Here is a 14,984-nt window from a genome sequence, read left to right as displayed (position 1 = left end):
AGTTTGGACACTTGTGGTGGTAGCAAGCTGGACTTTTTTTTTTTTTTAATTCGTATGAATTTCTCTCACAGAGAATTCGAATATTCTGAACATACCACTCTTTCGCGAAGAATCCAAACTACAATACAAGTGTTTCTTTCTTTTTTTCTGGGAGAGCTCAACATACTTCAACTGGAGACATGCCAGAAAGCTTCTGGCTTTCTTACAGCAACCATCTGAAGGAACGTGCGTCTGGGACATATATGCATGCAACATTTCTCAACATCTGGTTTCAAAACATAGAGAAGAATGACTCAGCTCACGTAAGAAAATGCACCCTTAACACTTTATTATTTTGCATAGTAACCACGCAACAAAATCAAAGTAATCACCGGTTGACGTCATCCGTAGCTATGTTCTGGGCGAATTTTTTCTTATTCTTTGAGGAAAGCTTCGAAAGTTATTTGTTTGGTATTCGTCTAAGAAGTATGATTTACCTTATCATGTTTGGTTAGGCTTGTGCTTCCAAAAATATTAGCACAGTTTATTATAAAATATCTTCTGCATTTTCATTAAAAAAGAAGAAAAGAAAGGAAAAGAAAGAAAGAGAAATTACATCAAACTGCCGATTATTAACATTTACATTCATCAATGTTAGGTTATTGTAGACACTGTTTTAAGAAAATGTATAGGTTAATGTCAAGAAAATGTATCGATCGGAAGGCTTGAGGCAGTGCATTTTTTAAGAAATCGCTACTGGGTATCCAGGCACGAAAGGGCCCTTGAAGCACTTAGCAAAATTAAAACGTACAGAAATATTAACTTTTGCTGACCCTTGGCACTTCCAGTTTGTTCAAGCAGTTTTCGTTCCGTCTCTCCTCGCTTTTCGCTTTCCGCCTGCAAAATGCGCGTTTCATTTTGCATGTAGCCCTACTTTCCTATGAAAACAGAATGCGTGCAGTGTATTAGAGATTTCGGCATTAGATACTATTAGGACAGTCCATTAATTATGTAATGCTACAGAGCATGAGAAAAGTTTACAATTTATTACGCTTTGTGACATAAGGGATTCTTTTTAACAATTTAACTGTCCCAAACTTTCAATCATTTTGTAGCATCTCACTGATCGTAAAATTACCAAAGAAAAGGAAAAAAGTTCTGGCAATATTTAAGAAAACTCGCACAAAAAAAAAAAAAAAAAAAAAAAAAACGGAAGAATGATAGTAACTATAATATGAGTATTAGAGATTCTAAATCTGAATATAAGGGAAAAGGGGGATGGGCACCAAGTTCACCAGCAGCAGATTTAGAAAAATATTTTGATAGGGGCTTCTCTTAGGAATAGTTCGTGTTCAGAAATCCCAAAATTTTAGGGGGAGGAGCTTTAAGGTTAAGAGGAACATTTGATTCGTTTTCTATAGAAATCCTAAAATTTTGGAGGAGCTCAGCCCCTTGTCCGCCTGCGTAAATCCGCTACTGAAGGTAACTGTCCAACAAAGAGGATCACAAATTGTTAAAAATCTCGCTTTGTACTTAATGGACAATCCCTTACTTTCGTACAAGTTTGTGCCATCTATTAATTATGTAAGAAAATTTGCCTGAACAAATCTCAATTACCGATATTGCCCATAACAGACACGAAATGTTTGTTTGCCAGGAAATGTTAGGCCAGGATAAAACAGGTTAGGTCAAAAAGAGAACAATCTTTGAGAAAACTGGAATTGGGCGATAATGAGAACTGTGAATGTCTGGAAAGCGAACCAAATCACGAATGCACGAGAGTCTCTACTCATTCATCGTTAATCATTCGGCGTGAGAGATTTTCACTAAAAAGCCATCGGCGTCGACACTGAATCAGCATCTCCTTCGTGCTCTACATCTCGCCGTTTTCGATCTAATTTTGTCAGGTCAGAAACACAACTGGCTATCGTCGCAACTAGTGATGTCAACCGGCTCGTCTCGAACCCTGAGCCATCGGCTTAGCTCGAGCTTCGGCTCGGCTCAGTTCAAGTGAGCCATCGGCTCGGTTTTGTTCGGCTCAGGTGAGTCATCGGTTCGGTTCGACTCAGCTCAGGTGAGTCATGGGCTCGGTTCGGCTCGACTCAAGTGAGCCATCAGCTCGGTTTGGGTGAGCCGAATTAGTCCCAGAAGCGACAGTCCTACTAGCGACAGGAACTGTTATCTGTCCTATGAGCGACCGATTCATTTACATTGAGATGATGGAAGATGATATGATTCCATCTTGTAAAATATGTTCGCCTCTGCCGTTATTAGCGCCCGAACAACCTTGGTATGAAATATGTACGTGCCAGTGATACTGTTCGTCAAATATATTTTTCTTCTACTGTGAGTGCAAATAAAACTTATTTTAATTTTAAGTTTGATTTGACATAAAACATATCAAATAACTTAACGAGATAAAGGAATATTTCCAAGAAAAGTATATTCCTATGTGATTATTGAAAATCCAGTTGCAATATCCCCTTTCTTCAAAAGCTCTGTTTCCTGTACTTAATTTGATTCAAATCTAATTACTCACTAAGCACAGTAATATATTTTATTTTCAAAAACTTAAACGTGTAACAGTTTCGCCAACTATTTACTTTTTAGACTTCCTAAGACTCTATGAATTAAAAAAAATTGTCAATCATAAAAGACAGCTTTTGAGATCCCTTACATTTGATTGACTATTCTCAACCAATCCCATCAATTACAATGCAGTTCACTCTAAACAATCCAAACGGTAAACAAACTCCTTAAACTACCTTCCCCCTTATTGTAAGCTACTAAAACGTAAACTAATTGCTTTTGCCTTCCTCCCTTTTTTGACTTATAGATAAAAGCTTGTCGTGTAGCAATCTGATATGACCCCTTATAACTAGATTAACTGCGAGAGATTTGTAACTTGTGTAATAATTTCTTCGAATACACAGTGTTTTTAGATTTCTTTGATATCCTCAAGTGGTGAACACCTTTTTTCCATGGGCGCTTGATGGAAAGGCAAGGGTCGCCGCCCTGACTCACAAAAATGTATACGTAATATAGCAAACCACGTATATTAAATACCAGATATACCAGACGTGATACAGCAACCATGGAGATGACTCTCCCTAGAAAATTTTCTTCGGGCGCCCCCTACCTCTTTCTGATTTCTTATGCCATAAACATATTCAATCTAAACTTATACTCCGTGTTATTTTAACATGAAATTTTTAATTATATTAGAATCATAGACAAAGGCGGAGAGTCAATGTATTCATAAAAATTAATTCAAAAATATAATATTACGAAAAACGTATGAAAGTTTGTTAATATAATGAGAGCCTTCTCAGGTATTAAATTCAGGTACAGCGAAATTTTTCATAGTACATTTTGGTAGGTTCTAAATCACATTAGCATGAAACAAGTTAAAGAAGAGAGAAAATTATCTTCTTCCATTATCTTAGTATGAACGAATCGGTGACTCATAGCGCAGTTAACAGATCGAATCGGTCGCTCATAGGACAGTTAACAGTTCCTGCCGCTAATAGGACTGTCGCAAGTGGAAAGACACCGGTGAGCCATCGGATCGGTTCGGTTCAGCTCAAGTGAGTCATCGGTTCGAGCCGGCTCAGTTGGGTGAGCTGTTGGCTCGGCTCGATGGTGACTGAGCCGTGAGCCAAGCCGCTCAAGCTGTTGACTAGACTAGATTAAAGTTGCTAAATACTTGCTACGAAATGTTAAAACAAAAGCCCAATTTTCGAAGTTGGATTACGTGAAAACAAGCAAAATGTCTTATATTTGAGTATGTAGTAACTGATTTGTTAATCAAACTCTTAAAATAGGGTACACTAGTTTGATCTCTGTTGTGAATATCATTCAAAAAAACTAATGAAATAATGGTACAAATATGTAAAAGATCGAGTACGCCTAAAACTATTATTGTTAAGGTCGTGTAACAGCATCTATGTAGTTTTTTTTTTTTTTAAAGGAATCCTTTGTGTTTATCTAGACTTGTTTTGTTTTATTACTTCCATCTATTTATCAATAACTGAAAAATATTTGAAGGTAGACTTCTATTTTTTCTTTGTTGTTAATCAGGACGATGCTGCGCCCAACCTGGTCAGCTCGAGCCCTGAGCCACGGGCTCAACTCGAGCTCCGGCTTGGTTCGGCTCTGTTCACCTGAGTCATCGACTCGAGCCGGCTCGGTTGCGATGAGCAATCAGCTCGGTTCGGTTCGGTTCGGCTCAGGTGAGCCACCAGCTTGAGCCGGCTCGGTTGCGATGAGCCATCGGCTCGAGTCGACTCAGTTGGGGTGAGCCATCGGCTCGGCTCGGCCCGGCCCGGCCCAAATGAGCCGAGGGCTCGAGGCGGCTCGGTTTGGTGAGCTGTTGGCTCGGCTCACTTCTCGGCTCGGCTAGTCGCAACGGAAAGTGTTCCCCAAGAGTGTGAAAGTTCAATTTACAATATTGTATCAGAAATAGTGAGTCTTTTGTTACAAACCAAAACAATGTTATAAGCTAAAGATAAGTAACAATTCCATTTACTTAAAATTTAAATATCCAAATAGCAAATTGGTTTCTTCTGTTATTTTCTCTCGGAGACTATTGAAAATGTATATAAGCCGAACGTCATTTGGACCGTTACATGTGAGAGCTCGGCTTCAACCTTTCTACCTCTTTAGTCGGTCTATTTACTTTCTCTGTTTTAGAGCAGAATGAAAGTGCTGGCATCTCGATTTAGGCAAATGAGCACGCGAAACGAAGGAAAGAGGATTATCTCAAATTCCAAGAATGAAGCTCTCCAGTTTTATACCTATCCACAGAATTCAAGCTCAGTGGCGTATTTAGGGGGAGAGCTTCCGGGTTTAAGCCTCCCCCGAAATCTCACTTACTATAGTAAAGTATATAAAATATCTTGCAGAATTTTCACATTTTCAGGCAAAGCACCCCGAAAGTTAACAAAGACCCCTCGAAACAAAATCGTAAATACGCCACTGTACAAGCTAATACATACAGTCACAAAAGCAAAGTATATTGAAGTAATTTTAAATTTACAGTAATTAACTAATTTATTGTTCAAGTATTGTTCCAATAATTTAAAGATTTATGAAGTGCACTGGGTATCTAAACTGCTGGACCTGGGTATCCAAGTGCTAAGCCTGGTTATCCATTTGGATACAAAAAGGTAGCTTAAAAATGCCCTGGCTTGATGAATTGATGAAATCAAGCTCTGTAATAGTAGAGATAATCCATTAAAATATCTTTGTTTAACTAATAATCCTGATTAGGCCGGCAGCCAGCCCAAAAATGTAGGGGAGGGGGTTGAAGTTAGGAGGGGTGACCCAACCATATTATAGTTCATCACCATATTAAAGTTCATTCGCATGCCTACCGTAAAAATTTTAGGGGTCCAGCAAAAATTTAGGGGGGCCGTCCTGATGTAAATCTTGAATAATATTTTTGCTTCCCCACTTCGTTCTCATTCTACATTTATATTGTAATATAGGACAAGCTCGTACCCAGAAATTTTTGTTGGGGAGGGGTCCAAGCTCTTTTGGGGGAGGCCTATGTAGTGTTGAGCGGTATTATTCTGCACCCAAACACATTATAAGTAATTGTAAAATAATTCCATCCGTATTTTCAGAAAGAAAATATAGAATTAGATTGTTTTATATAAGAGAAAGAGTACAAATGAAGTGTAAGATCAAATTTTCATGTTACATTGATCATTTCCTTGTTAAACAAGTATAGTTTTAGTGAGAATATGTACAAATGTATCTTGAATTAGAAAGTTTTTGAGATGTCCGGACCCGGTAGACCGTCGCGTAGGTGAGACAATGTAGATAATACAACAAAGGTGTAAGCCACTTAAGGAGCTTAAGGCATGTAAAGTGTAACATCCATCTGGTTAAAAGCAAACTGTGCTACATTAGACATATTCCAGTAAGTTATCAGAAGCATAATGAGTTGCACGTTATACCTGCAAAGACCCTTATGTGGTGTCGTTCATTTAAGGGTAATTATGTTGAAAAATAAAATCCACCATTATAATGGTGCGGCCGAATTGTTATTGTTTTGCACAAAGTGTTTTCAAAGACATATACTTGATTTTATGTTAAAATGGTAACAATAATACGCGCCCTAGGGCCGGGGTGCTCAGTGGTAGAGCAGTCACCTTTTGTGCATGAGGTTCTTGGCTCGATCGCAGCTTGCTCCAAGTGAGCTTTGTGGTGGACATACGCCATGTGTGTGAGTTTCTCGGAGTTCTCCCGTTTCCTCCCACTTTATTCATTCCACCATTTCATTCATTTCTCATCATCACCGTCTCCTTTAGCCTAGCCAGCATAATCGTGGGACTTCATTTCAATACACGCCCTGCAGCTGCACACATCTAATTTTCTTTTCTTGCCGCCTAACAAACAACAATGTATTCGCTTTTATCGCTCCTATATAATGAAATAAAATCTTTCGGTTTAACGTCCTACAATTATACCCTTACTAAAAGACACAGATGATTAAGGCAAGTGAATGATGACGGAAGAACTGGTGGAATGAGAAAGTAGGAGGGTATGGAAGTGCCCCGAGAAAACCTACGGACATGATGTTGTCCACCATTTATCGCTTCTATATAATTTTGAATTTTACACATACCCGTTTCCCAAAAACAAGACGAAAAATCAACAAGTAAAAGATAGCCTACCTTTAAAAATATTGTTGCAATTATCCTTTCTTCAAGAAAATTTTGCCCGAGGGTGGGAGGCGAATCAAAATGTGATGGAGGCTGCACTGGGACACTATTTATATAAAAGACGTGTCCTGCAAACGAGTGACATGTAATGGAAATTTACGTCCACAGGTAGTTAGCAAAGACCGGATGCCTAAGCCCCTCTGGAAGAAACACTGGTTGCAATAATTTAAGTATTAAGTATGCGGTCACTTACTGTTCCCATACTTTGTAGATACTTTAGTAATCAATTATCTTAACTCATGTCAAATGTTTCCTCGAAATGAAATCTTACAATTTTTCTTGGAGTAATGTCAGTCTTTGAATAAAATGTCATGAAAATCTGTTCAGCCGTTTTGACGTGGTGATATAACATAAAGTTACACTTCATTTTGTTTATATAGATATAGACTTAAGGATATATATATATATATATATATATATATATATATATATATATATATATATTGGCATTTAATACTGTTGGAGACAATGTTTCAAGCATTGAATTATACATAGTAAATTATTCAATATTGACTGCACTAAACATCTGGGAGACTACTTCAGAAAATTTAGAAGGAAATTTTATCCTTATAATGGAGTTTTTATATCAAATTTTCTACCATTAAAACCGATATGACAGATTTGTTACTTGAGTACAATACTATTAAGGGTTAAAAAATCCTACCTTGAATGAGTGTGTCCGGATACTATGCTATACTCCCACGAGTGTTGCTTTGATATATAAATAACATAATCTATTTGCTTCTCAAGCAAGATAATTTAAACAGGCCCAGGGAAAGTGTTACTTTGTTGTTTATGTCACCAGGAGACTTAAAAACTGAAAGCAGTAATTTTAATTTATACAAAAATAAGAATTGTAAATGAATAAAGCATACAAAATTAATAGTGTAAGCTTGGCCTCATAACACACATTACACCGAAAGAGAATATCTATTTACTTTGTTACAAATATATCAAAACATTCAGGTTGTAGTATAGGTATTAAAACAAGATACCAGATGTAATTCCGGGTGAGGACAAGGAATTTCCGTGATGATCTATCATTGTGAAGTAATGTGGGACCTCTTGAATGAAGAGGTGGTGGACTCCGCTTTAGGAAGGCAAAAATAATGGGGATGGAAGCCATCTGTTTCACCATATGAAGGTCATCTGTCTGACTGTAGCCTTTAAGAAACTCAACTCAAGGATTTATTTTCAAATTTATTTCCAGATTATACTTCTCAAACTATATTATATATAGGATAGTTAACTGTCCAATTTTAAGATTCAGATATGTGTATTGAAACAAAAAAAAAATTGCTGTTTTCACACATGAAGGATTATATACAAGTGTATAATCATGAGCTTTGGTTGGTTGTAAGAAAATAACTGGGACAGTAATGTAATAATTAATAAATTCACGGTAGAGTCAATAAAAATTAATGGATTTAATAAATGCGAAAATTTGTAAGCAAATACGAATAAACTACTTGTTTCAACAGCAGTTTTTTTAAAAAATTAAAATTTATTTTGTATAAAAATATCTAAATTATCATACTTCTAGGTAAAATTCATATTGGAATCTTTCAAAAGTTATAAAAAATTATTATGCTCATTTTAGTACGTAAGAATTGTAATTACTTCCGATTGTACAGGATTACTTACACATCCACAGCATGTAACGTCCAAGGATTCTCGCTGTATCTACTAGGTGGCGATAGGAATTAGGAATTAGATTTCTGGGCTCTCAGCATATAAGGCCATTTAGCCCGAAGGTGGTTATAGGTACAGTTCAAACTTTAAAGTTGAATGTTTGTTGAACCATGCATAAATGTAACTGTTATGTAAGTGTTAGGTGTGATTATAATAAAACATAATTTTCAACTTTTTCTCCCTTTTAAAGATTCCATTATAAAATTTACAGAAGTGTAATAGAACATTTATTGTGATATTATGCATTTTTATTGCAAGTCAAACATTGTAATTTGAGTTACGAATGTTCTGATCATATTTCAAGATATTTTATAACAAGTTAATGTATTCATATTAACTAGCTGAACCTGCGCTCTCTACACAGCGCATCACATATGAGCATGAATCTCTTTGTCATTCTTTACAACATCTGTAACATGTTACATGTCTTTTACAGGCACAAGTGAAAGACGCCTTGATAAAAATCGGCAAGGGGTACCATAAAGGGGAGATTTCTCGATTGTTTTTATCAATATCTCGCACCATTTGCAAGATTTGAATCTACTTCCGGTTGGAGTTTCCAATTCATGACTATGTTTTCTTTCTTACTGCATGTAGTATGTAATAAGCAAATACATTACATACACAATTAATTATAATGTCAGTGATACATGGTAGTCATTCGGCAAAACACTCCAAACAATAAAGAATTATCTTAGCCTGGAGAAATGGTTATCCTTCGTTTTTCATTATAATTTGGCCATGAAACAAACGTCTGAGAGGTATACAACTGTGTTGTGTTGGAATATATAACTCATAAGATATGATTCTTTATTTGTTTAAAATTTCAACACTTGCAATGTGCCTCTAAAAATGTAATAAAGAAATGGTGGCCACGTTTTTTTTAAATATCCAATTAAAACTGGACAATCTACACAAAATTTGGAATCGTCCAGCGAAAACGGCAAGTTTCTAGCACCTGTGGTTTTTGAAGTCTCATTGTCGAAAGGATTGAAGACAAACATATAAACCTACCAATTTAATATATAGACTAGCTGAACCTGCGCTCTCTACACAGCACATCATTCACATATGAGCATTAATCTCCTTGTTATTCCTCACATCTGTACATGTCCCTTTACAAACACAAGTGAAAGACGTCTTGATAAAAATTGGCAAGAGATACCATAAAGGGGAATTTTTTTCGATTACTTTTTCAATATCTCGCACCGTTTGCAAGATTTGAATCTACTTCCGGTTGGAGTTTTTAATTCATGTATGATCAGTGTTTTCTTTCTTCTTGCATGCAGTATGTAATAAACAAATACATTACACACACAATTAATTATAATGTCAGTAATGTATGGTGTTCATTGGGCAAAACACTCCAAACAATAAAGATTCAACTTAGATTGGATAAATGGTTATCCTTCGTTTTTCTTTATCATTTGACCATGAAACAAACGTATGAGAGGTATGCAACCCCCTATATAATTATGTGGTGTTGGAATGTATAATGCGTAGGATATGATGCTTTAGTTTTTTTAAATTTCAACACCAAGTGTACCCGTAAAATGTAATAAAGAAATAATGGTCATGCTTTTTTTAAATATTCAATTAGAACTAGACAATCTACATAAAATTTGTAATCGATCAGTGAAAACGTCATCTTTTTAGAGCTTGTAGTTTCCGAGATCTCATTGTCGAAAGGATTGGCCACAAACATATAAACGTCCACAAACGTATAGTTTAAAAGAATTCCAAAGGTGGCAGCTCAATTCATCAGCATTGATTTTGGAAAAGGCTTATTAAAATACAAAGGCTTTGAACAATAATTTAAAAAAGATAAACTTTATGAAAAACGGGTCTATTTAAATAATTTATTTAAAGTACAAATACTTTAAAATATTCGTCTTTATTAAACGTGAAATCACAAATAACCGTAAATCAAAGGTTTAAAATCCAAAGTTATAGGTTGGAGCTCAGGTGCTTTTGTTGCTATTGTAGCATTTTAATAGATAGACTAGCTTAACCCGCGCTCTCTACACAGCATATTATTCACATATGAACATGAATCTCCTTGTCATTCCTCATTCCTTGTCCCTTTACAAACACAAGTAAAGGACGTCTTGATAAAAATCGGCAAGGGATATCATAAATGGAAGATTTTTAAAAATTATTGTTTCAATATTTCGCACTGTTTGCAAGATTTGAGCCTACTTCCGTTTGGAGTGTCTAATTCATGTATGATCAGTGTTTTCTTTCTTCTTGAATGTCAGTGATATATGGTGATCATTGGGCAAACCCTGCAAGCAATAAAGATTCATCTTAACTAGAGTAATGGTTACCCTTCGTTTTTCACTATCATTTGGCCATGAAACAAACTCCTGAGAGATACACAACCCCTATATACAAATATGTGGTGCTGAAATTTATAACTCGTAGGATATGATGCTTTACGCTTTTAAAATTTCAATACTTCCAGTGTGCCCCTAAAAATATAATAAAGAAATGACGGTCATGTTTTTTAAATATTCAACTATAACTTGACAATCTACACAAAATTTCGAATCGACCAATGAAAATGGCACGTTTTTAGCACTTGTTATTTTCAAGATCTCATTGTCGAAAGGATTGGAGACAAACATATATTTTTTTTGGAGGCAAACATATAAACGTAACATTTTAATATCTAGATTGTAATAATAATAATAAGTTTTCTATCATCTTTAAATTAATATACATTACTTTGAAGAAGTATTTTTATTAGTTGAAAATTAGATATGTTCTAGAAACTGGAAAACCAATAAGAACTAAAGCATCGATGTTTGAAATTATGAATTAATGGGCTAAAGCATATCTTCTCACCATCTACTCGAATTTCAGTTTTCAACAATTTCTTATTCAAGAGCTTTCTATGATTAAATTATTAATTATTTTATTAATTAATTATTAATTATTTTTAAAAAGCACATAGGGTTAATTCTAAATGCAATAAGGCTTATTAAGCTTTTCGACCATACCATTATATATATATATATATATATATATATATATATATATATATATATATATATATATATATATGTGTGTGTGTGTGTGTGTGTGTGTGTGTGGGTATGTGTGGATGATGGCTATTGAATCATTTTATAGCTAGGTAAGATGACTTAGTATTTGGATATTGATCGTTTTAAAATATTATTAGTTTGTTTAATTTGATAAAATTGTTAATGAGTATTTAATAAAGAAAAAACTATCCTATTTCTCAAGTTTGAAACCAATGTGAATCTTGTTCAAATTTTTCCTGAAAATTGTTGCAAATATCAATAACATAAAGCCTCAAGAATAAAATATGTCTTATTATTTACGAAGTATTTGTTATTTTTGCAGCATTCGTTTTGGACCATCATTGCAATACATCGAACTTCCAATTGAACTTATAACTCACACCGTCCTCCATGAGCTTGCCAACAAGTGTCCTAATCTTACTCATATGCTTCTTGACTTCTCAACAGCCATGCAGTTGCACGACTTCAGCGAAATGCAGGTAAGTGAAATTATAGATAAAAATTGTTCATGGAAGTATAGACAAAATATATTCAATAAGCCAGTAAACTCTGTTCTAATATAATAGTTTGTCAGAACGTAGAAAGACTGTTATTAACAAATTTTGCACGAGAATTTTCATACATATTTACCACTAGCCAGATATGTTTTTCATTGATCAACACAGATCGATCAAGGAATACAGTTCTTCAATCAAATAATGGTAATTTCGCAAGCAAAACACTTCACAGGCTAATGATCGGCATTGGGAATTCGTAATTGTAAAAATAAAACTGAAAAATGCGTTAACACGAAGTACATGTTGGTCAAGTGACAATTTACCGTCACTTATCCAACAGTTCTATCCTCGCACTCCCAACCGCAATTTACTTCTTTCGTAGGAATTACGTTGACAGCTGTGTTGTGGCGAATGTTCGGCAAAGCAGCCAATTGCAACGTAGGGTCGACGTTGGCAATTGAAAAAGTGAAAAATGAAATGAAATCTTTGAGTTTTACGTCCCACGCTTATGCCGGTTAGGCTAAAGGAGACGGTGATGATGAGTAATGAATGAAATGGTGGAATGAAGAGAGTGGGAGGAAACGGGAGAACCCCGAGAAAACCCACGCACACGGTGTTTGTCCACCACAAAGTTCACTTGGCGGGGGCTGGGATCGAACCCGGAACCCCAAGCACCAGAGGTGAACGCTCTACCACTGAGCCACCGCGGCCCCTTGAAAAAATGAAATGAAATCTTTGAGTTTTACGTCCCACGCTTATGCCGGTTAGGCTAAAGGAGACGGTGATTATGAGAAATGAATGAAATAGTGGAATGAAGAAAGTGAAGGAAACGGGAGAACCCCGAGAAAACCCACGCACACGATGTTTGTCCACCACAAAGTTCACTTGGCGAGGGTTGGGATCGAACCCGGGACCCCAAGCACCAGAGGTGAACGCTCTACCACTGAGCCACCGCGGCCCCAACGTTGGCAATTGACTAACCTAATGTTTCCCATTGTTGGGCCTAATACTATGTCACTAGGTTGTACTTGACAGTGATTTTTAAAAGTTGTGTAACTGAACCGTTGTAAAGTGAAAATGATGTAAATAATAGCCGAAGCACACAATGGCATAAATTTCAGGTGTGTGTGTGAACTAATGTGAAATGTTGTGAATGAAAACTACTTAAGTACAAATTCAAGATATTCAAAATTGAATGAATTCTTCTAGGAGAAATGAAGACTGGAGTTAACTCTACGGCTGCCAACTGTCTTCCCTATCGTTGTCTTAATGACACGACCATGGGACGTTAACTTTTAAGATTTCAATTCACTTTTCAAATAAATCGAACCAATACTCAAATTATCATAAGTTTTCATGCTTTCATAAGAAATTGTACTTGTGATAAAACATCGATCTGTTTAATCTGGTTTAAAATTCAATTCTTGATGTCATCTTAGGCGACGAATTCTCTATTATCTTATCTTCTGATCTCTATTGTAGTATCTTTGAATACAAATTTGTAACTTTCAGCATTTAGAGACAATAAAATCAAACTGCCAGATTAGTAGACAACACATGCGAGTATATATTTTGACAACTGCTGACGTTATATTATTTGAGCTTACAACACATATGTTCATTTTTTTTTTTTTTTTTTTTTTCGAAATGAAATTTTAAAAAAAATCTTGAAGTTCAACGTCGCATGGTTATGGCATTTAGACGGTAGTAAATGAAAGGAAGTGAATGATAATGGTAGAAATGGTTGAATGAAGAAAGTGAATGAAAACGAAAAGAATCGCATGGCTTGTATACAGTGTTTGCTTACTGCAATATATACATAGCATGATTTATAGAAATAGTATCGAGTGAGGACTTTACACATTGCCCACCTCTTGTTCGATAGGTCACTGGTTCGATCCCAGGCCATTTAAGATTGTGGTGGACAACATCGAGTCCGTGGGTTTTCTCAGGGTTCTCCCATGTCCTCCCACATTCTGATTCCATCAATTATTTCATAGTCATTCACCTTCAATAATCACCCGTTTCTTTTAGCCTAAATAGTATAAGTGTGGGACGTTAAATTGAAGATTTCATTTCATTTCATCTTCAGAAATATACACTCTAGGACTGAGCCATCGCGATGCTTTGCTCTCTCTTTGTAAGTTCATGCTACTGTGTTTTGGTTATTATTTATGTAATTTTCCTTTTAAAATTAATTGATTATTTAGATAATCATCATCAGTTGATTAATGAATAGTGTTTTCTTTATTCCTTGTAGCAATTCATATAATTTTACTTGAAACGCATACGTTATTGTCCTAGGAGCTATGCAACTACGGATAGATTTACATAAACCATCCTCTATCTTTAAAATATATTAAATACTCACAAGCCCTTATTGGTGCTTCTTGTTAGCTAGTCGATTCATGCATGGTTATTTTCACTCAGTTTTACTTGACAGAATTACCCTTTTTCCTTTTGTTAAAATACTTTGTGTCGCTGTTGAATGATTCTGAAGTATGTATTTCGGATACATGAGGGTACACAAGTCTAGGATTGGAATGAATATATCATCTCAGCTGTACAACTAATAATTTAGGATATATTCGGATCTTTGAATTTATTGATGACAGTCATTAACATTTCAACTTATAATCATAGTCACGGGAGCACCCTACATACATAAGAAAAGTGAACCTGATACAATACTGAGAAGAGTAACCTGCAAGGACTTTCGCTATATACATCATCAGACAGGAAATAGAAGATAGATGTGGAACGTACAGGTGGATGTCATATGTCTGTCAAAGAATTCATTTGGTTAGCAATATGCAAAAAAGATATAAAGTTAGTTACATACAATTACTCACATGCCATAATTAAGCACCCATCATGATCTTCAATTAATTAGTAACCTATAATTCGGTTAAATTTTCTGAACATTCCTGCACTGTGACTGCCTTGAGTTAGTGTTATGTGAGTGATAGTGAGCAATACGCCAGGTGGTGTAGTACGGATTCGCCCATGTAATAGGCCAGACGTTTATGGTGCGATGT

The 14,984-nt window shown here is 35.6% G+C and overlaps 1 protein-coding gene across 6 annotated transcripts in view; it reads left to right on the top strand.

Moving 5' to 3' along the window:
* The window catches only part of FipoQ (F-box/LRR-repeat protein FipoQ), a 362,646-nt gene that overhangs the window by 311,651 nt on the left and 36,011 nt on the right, over positions 1–14,984 (top strand). For all 6 annotated transcript variants that reach the window (XM_081734231.1, XM_081734232.1, XM_081734229.1 and 3 more), the window contains one exon: positions 11,772–11,928. In XM_081734231.1, coding sequence (XP_081590357.1) covers positions 11,772–11,928 — 157 coding nt within the window. The remainder of the gene's footprint in view (positions 1–11,771; positions 11,929–14,984) is intronic.

Source organism: Thermobia domestica, chromosome 12 (assembly GCF_964235325.1).
Source record: "Thermobia domestica chromosome 12, izTheDome1.hap1.1, whole genome shotgun sequence".
Classification (NCBI taxonomy): Eukaryota; Metazoa; Arthropoda; class Insecta; order Zygentoma; family Lepismatidae; genus Thermobia; species Thermobia domestica.
The sequence above is the reverse complement of the archived record's forward strand: the minus strand, read 5'-3'. Positions and strand labels throughout refer to the sequence as shown.